Raw genomic sequence first — 6,000 nt, forward strand, 5'->3', positions numbered from 1 at the left:
TCCGGGCCGTTAGCCGCCCGCCCGCTAGATATTTGGCATTGACCGGTAACGGCCCCCTAGGGATTTGGCAGTCGGTGTGTATGCGCACTCCGCAACCGTCTTCGATTCCATCTGTTAGCCACTGGTAGGGAGCTATTTGACTAAGCGCGTTGTTTTAAGATTTCAAAAGTAAAGAATATTTTATATTTTTATGTACGTTTCTTTACAAAGTTGTATTTAATTATAATTTTCTTTAAAAGTATATTCATACGATTGACGAATATTTCGTACCGGGTATGTACTGTACATCCAGCACACAGTTTATTTCACCGAGTAAGTTTTTATTATTTTATTTATAATTGTAGCACTTATATCGTGGTTAGCGATTCGGAATGTAATTGTGATATTAAAAATGCATTTAGAGAATATGTAAATTTTCGACTATAAATTCGACTATCTTCTATTATCAGGACTTATTATACTGGTTAACCAGTATAATAAGTCCTGATAATAGAAGATAGTCGAATTTATAGTCGAAAATTTACATATTCTCTAAATGCATTTTTAATATCACAATTACATTCCGAATCGCTAACCACGATATAAGTGCTACAATTATAAATAAAATAATAAAAACTTACTCGGTGAAATAAACTGTGTGCTGGATGTACAGTACATACCCGGTACGAAATATTCGTCAATCGTATGAATATACTTTTAAAGAAAATTATAATTAAATACAACTTTGTAAAGAAACGTACATAAAAATATAAAATATTCTTTACTTTTGAAATCTTAAAACAACGCGCTTAGTCAAATAGCTCCCTACCAGTGGCTAACAGATGGAATCGAAGACGGTTGCGGAGTGCGCATACACACCGACTGCCAAATCCCTAGGGGGCCGTTACCGGTCAATGCCAAATATCTAGCGGGCGGGCGGCTAACGGCCCGGAACCGGTCCTGGATAGAATCGGATGCGGTATACGCGTAGCGTCCACCCCGGGTCCTAGGCTTCCGCCGGTGCTCCGTAAAGCGCGCGCGCGAATCCGGCTTTTCGGATGCCGACGGTACGGCGCTTCCACCCCGCCACTAATATTAGAATATACGATAGCGATCTTATCTTTTTTTCACGCGTAGTATAGAAATTTGTAATAAGATACGTAATGCGGTTATAATAAAATATTGCGCGATTATTTTCGTATAATTAAAACTAATATGTATTTATTTTTTTTAGAAAATACGAGGGAAGCGGCGCATCCACCGCTTCCGATGACGGCACGCCACTGGTACGTATGCTCCCCACATCCCCCGCTGCATTAGTAGCCCGTTTTCTGGCTCGGTAGTTGAAGTGAAATTCGCTAGAGCTAACATTGGGATGGAGTGGGTTCCGATCTTCTTCGGTAATGTAACGTAGCCAATTTCTGGTAGATTTACACTCTTGGACATCGATCGACCTGTAATTGGAAGTTTAGTTACAATACATAGTACTTGCCTCCCACGTGACCTGATGTTATATAATTTTCTCTTGGATCGGGGGGTCGCCCGCCCAGAGCCCCGGGGCGAATACTCGCGCCCCGCGAGCGGGAGGCGCGAGCCAGCGAACCATTTGCGAACGACTGTTGTGTTTGAAGTTACTCGTCCATTTAGGAAATCCTTTCTGAACCAATTATCAACCCAACACAGAGAGTTAGATCGCATCGATTGACTGGCACCCCGCGAATCGATAAGTACCTTATTTATTTTACTGTATTCCTAAAACCCCTGCCAATTTTACATGTATGACTTTGCACCAGTATAGTTTTACAAGATATTTTTGCAAGCTTTGCTAATTTCTTAAGCTATACTTAAAGGGAGGAGTGTGAGAAAATGGGACAACCTTACATTGTTCTCTTACATTAAAAAAACCTTAACAAATTGATGTTGAAGAATGTAAATACACATCTTAAAATTTCAAGGGGTGTGAGCATTGGAACAGGTAATCTGTTCTACATTTTACCACATTAAAAATTAATATCAAAGACTACTCGAATAAGTTAACTTTGAGAAGGTTTCACTTTCGCAGTGTTCCAAAGTGAACTAACACGTGTTTAACACGCTATGTCAGACTTTGATACAATGATAAATCCAGCGCATTGAATATCATTATTTCAATCTTGCATTTAGGAACATTATGGCTACTTTGCTCAACTTGTAGCAAAATTTCTCAAGTAATTGTAATGAAGCGTGCAGTTTTATTTTTATTCCTTTAAGTTTAAACATAGAAAATTCCCCAAAAGTGAATGTATTTTGTAATTAAATTTGAACAGTTTGAACAAAGCATTTATATTTTACATACATTAATTATATATATTGATTTTTCAGAAAATTTTCAACCATCGCAGAGCAGCAGTGTAAGTTTTCTAAATAATTATGACAAAATCTTGAAGCAAAAATTTCTAATCAACGAAATGGAAGAACTGTTAAACGTGGAAGGTAGTATATTATTATTATTATTCGTGAGTTATTGTATTCAATTGTATTAGAAAATATTATATATATATTTACTAGTTATACTGCAGATATATTTGTGGCTGGTAAGCAACCTGTTGCAGAGAAGTTACGAAAAGTATAATTCCTATTTATCGGAGGGAAAATCTTCCTTTTATGCTCGCAACAACTCTCAAGTATATTATTGCCGTGCCTTGTCTAAAGTATATGTAGAGGTAAAATTAATTCTTTTTAAAATTACACATTATATACATTAAATATATAGTTATAATTGCTGTAAATAAAAATTATCTTATTTCCGATTAAAAATAAGTTTTGATGCAAAACGCATTATATACAATAAATTATTAATCTAATCGCTCTAACAAGCGTGGGCATGTGCAGAAAATTTTCCAGAGGAGCAAAGTTTGCAAACAAATAATTACACCAATAAATTTTTATTTAGTTTAATATTTTTGCATGTAGATATAGAATAGGCCGACACGGATACAAAAAAAACAAAGCCTCCTGTGGTTGAGGATGTAAGGTTACATATCTCAATCAGTTTTATAATTATAATTTCTGGAATTTTTTATTCAATTTCAGGGTACGGCCAGTGTCCCATTTGACCTCTCTGCAGACTTGAATACTAACAATTACATATTACATTTTTAAAACATTGAACTTAGAAATACTTTAGACCTTTAAATCTAAATCGATTCACTTACCCATTTAAGTTTGGGTCCAGATTTAAAGTATGTGAGATTAATATTTATCAGGTTTTAAATTTTTAATTTCTGTGTTCATCTGGATCAGGGGTGGCAAACCTATGCCATATAGGGAGAAATCGGCAAGTAATCTGGCATGTAATGTATCGTACAATTTTGTTTTATTATTTGTCTTTTCGATCGGCTTCTTTACATTTATTCTAAAGTATATTCGTTTACTTTCTTTAAATATCTTTATTCGATGTCTAAAACTTTAGCGCGCGTAAATATTTTTAAAGATAAATATGCTTAATATATGGCATGCAGACTCAAAATGGTTCACCATCCCAGATCTAGATTATTGCCTACAACAAAGATCTTGCCTCCTCCTCTTCTAGTTTGATATTAATATCTTTGTACCTATACACATTATTATATTCCATCACAATAAACATAAATACCAAAACTGTTTAACTTATAAAATTTTCAACTAAGTGCTTCCAGACTTAGTCAACCACCCTTTCGACATTATTAAGGTATCAGCCGTTGAAGGCTTGATTTTCCTATGTTCCCGTTTACTGTCAACTGCACTTTTCAGTAATTTAGCATTTGCAGTTTCTTTCAATATATCCTCTTCAACTGCTTGTTTGATCTGTAACAGTCGTCATCCTCTTCAGAGCATAAAAGATAGATAGCCAATGTAGGACATGATTGAAAAAAACAAAATCTCAGGTGGGTAAAGGCGGCTATACACGATGGGTTAATCCTCAAAGGAGTAATCATGCACGCCTGACCTTTATAATTCTTGGTAGTTTATGGGGGACAATTTAACAGTTTCGGCGAACTGCACCGAGCACCTGAGTAGAATTGCCCATATTCGTTAGGTTAATTCTCAAAGGAGTAATCATGCNATATTTTTTCGTAGTTTTATAGGAATCGTAATTATAGGGACCGTAATTATAGGGGGGTCGACTGCATATGTTACTGTGAAAGACGGAAATTAGAGACTATCGATATTCTTCGGTGAATGCAAAATACTTCGGTGAAAGACCGAGTATTTGGTTATATTATTATACATTCGAACAAGTGCCGGTTTACCACGTGTGTCGATGAGCACAGATAAGCTTTAGTGGAGGTCAAAACGACACCCGAGAAGTCGATGCCGACAGAGAAGCGACATCCTGTCGCCAAATCGTACCTGGTCGTACCTCTTTTCCCGGCAGCGGTTTGGTGGAACCCCTCCACTTTGTCACTAGATGACATTTTTGTTCTTTTGATCCCGTGAGGTGGGGATCGGTTTGTCAGGTCGAGTGGCGGAGGATGAGAGGGGTCGTCGGTAAGGCATTGGCGATATCCGAATAAAAGACACCATTAGCTGCAGCTGCTTATCTCGGCGATATTTCTTCTTAAGAAATATCGCCGAGAGAAGCGACTGCGGCTAATTCGAAAAGTGGAGGGCGAGGCTATACACGCCGTCATTGCAAAAAGAAATGTTCCGCGAATAAATGCAGTTGTAAAAGCGAGGGACTCTCGTGCAATTCAAAGTGCCATAACAGTTTAAGTTGTTGCAATAAATAAAATTTTATAACATTAATTACATAAGTTATGTGTAAGTTTATTATTGTACTCTTATTATATTTGTCAACTTGGACGTAAATTATTAATAGGACTGTTAATTAAACTGGTGTTAAGTATTAACGCGAAATCGAGTAAAAGTTCTTAAAGAAAACAATTTCTTTATCGAGTACGCGCACTTTTGTTTACCACTGTGTTTCGGGCTAACACGCCCCTCTTCGACGGGGTTACCACGGCTATCGTCTTTAAATGTTAAATAAATTTTTAAAATTACTAAAATTAATACGATGTAATGGGCTTACGAAATACGAGAATCCGACTCCCGACAATAATAGGCTTTTCGGTGGATTTATAAATTGGTTCGTAATCCTATTATAAAAATTAAAATTACATTTAAAGGCAGACCTTTTACCTTTACGACGTTCGGCTCGAACTTACCATTATTCTAAGTTCAACTGCGATCTTTTAATCGCAGTTGAACTTAGAATAAACGCCTACTTTTTCATTCAATAAATCTATTTTTTGTCTGATTTATAATAGTCCTATTAATAATTTATGTCCACGTTGACAAATATAATAATTGAAATAAAGACAATAAGACAATAATAATTATTATTGTATTATTTTCTTTAATGATTTAGAATGTAATGTTGGTTTTAGGTTCGACAGTTTATTTACATACGCCGTTACTTAAGCTTTCTCTTATTTTGACGTATTAAAAATAAAAATATTTTTATTCAACATTCGCCATCGGTGCACGGTAAATGTCGACATTGTAAGTGAGAAATAATGATATTTAGCAAATATTTCGTATATACACGAAACGACTGTGTCAATGCTGACATTGGCAGTAACATATACAGTCGACCCCCTATAACGTACGTTCCTATAACGACAATTCCTATAACGTAGCGAAAAAATTGTAGCAACTTTCGTATAACGTACCTCCTATAACGTCGTTTCGCGACAAGATTGATAGAGTCTGGACCAATAGTGGATGAGCAGCCGAACTACTTTCCTCCGACCCTGCGCCACGCTACGGAGCGGCTAAATTGAGTTTGCTATCGTCTGTTTAGTATTATATATAAATTATATATAAATTAGGTACTGTACATATAATTATATATTAATTATATATAAATTAGGTACTGTATATATAATTATATATTAACTTAATTTATTGTAACTTTATTATAATTATATATATGCTTTCTGCCGCCTGGCAACACGCTACGGAGATTTTAGGCTAGTAAGTTGAGTTTATTATCGTCTG

General features: G+C 35.8%; 1 protein-coding gene across 1 annotated transcript in view; it reads left to right on the plus strand.

Annotated features, from left to right (window-relative positions):
- LOC111641582 (peroxisomal acyl-coenzyme A oxidase 3-like) overlaps positions 1 to 6,000 on the plus strand; it is a 91,242-nt gene that overhangs the window by 49,495 nt on the left and 35,747 nt on the right. Inside the window, exons 18-19 of the mRNA XM_023387761.1 lie at positions 2,341 to 2,451; positions 2,527 to 2,681. Coding sequence (XP_023243529.1) covers positions 2,341 to 2,451; positions 2,527 to 2,681 — 266 coding nt within the window. The remainder of the gene's footprint in view (positions 1 to 2,340; positions 2,452 to 2,526; positions 2,682 to 6,000) is intronic.

The sequence above is a fragment of the Centruroides sculpturatus genome, unplaced genomic scaffold (assembly GCF_000671375.1).
Source record: "Centruroides sculpturatus isolate CEXI.00-Female unplaced genomic scaffold, Cexi_2.0 scaffold1381, whole genome shotgun sequence".
Lineage (NCBI taxonomy): Eukaryota > Metazoa > Arthropoda > Arachnida > Scorpiones > Buthidae > Centruroides > Centruroides sculpturatus.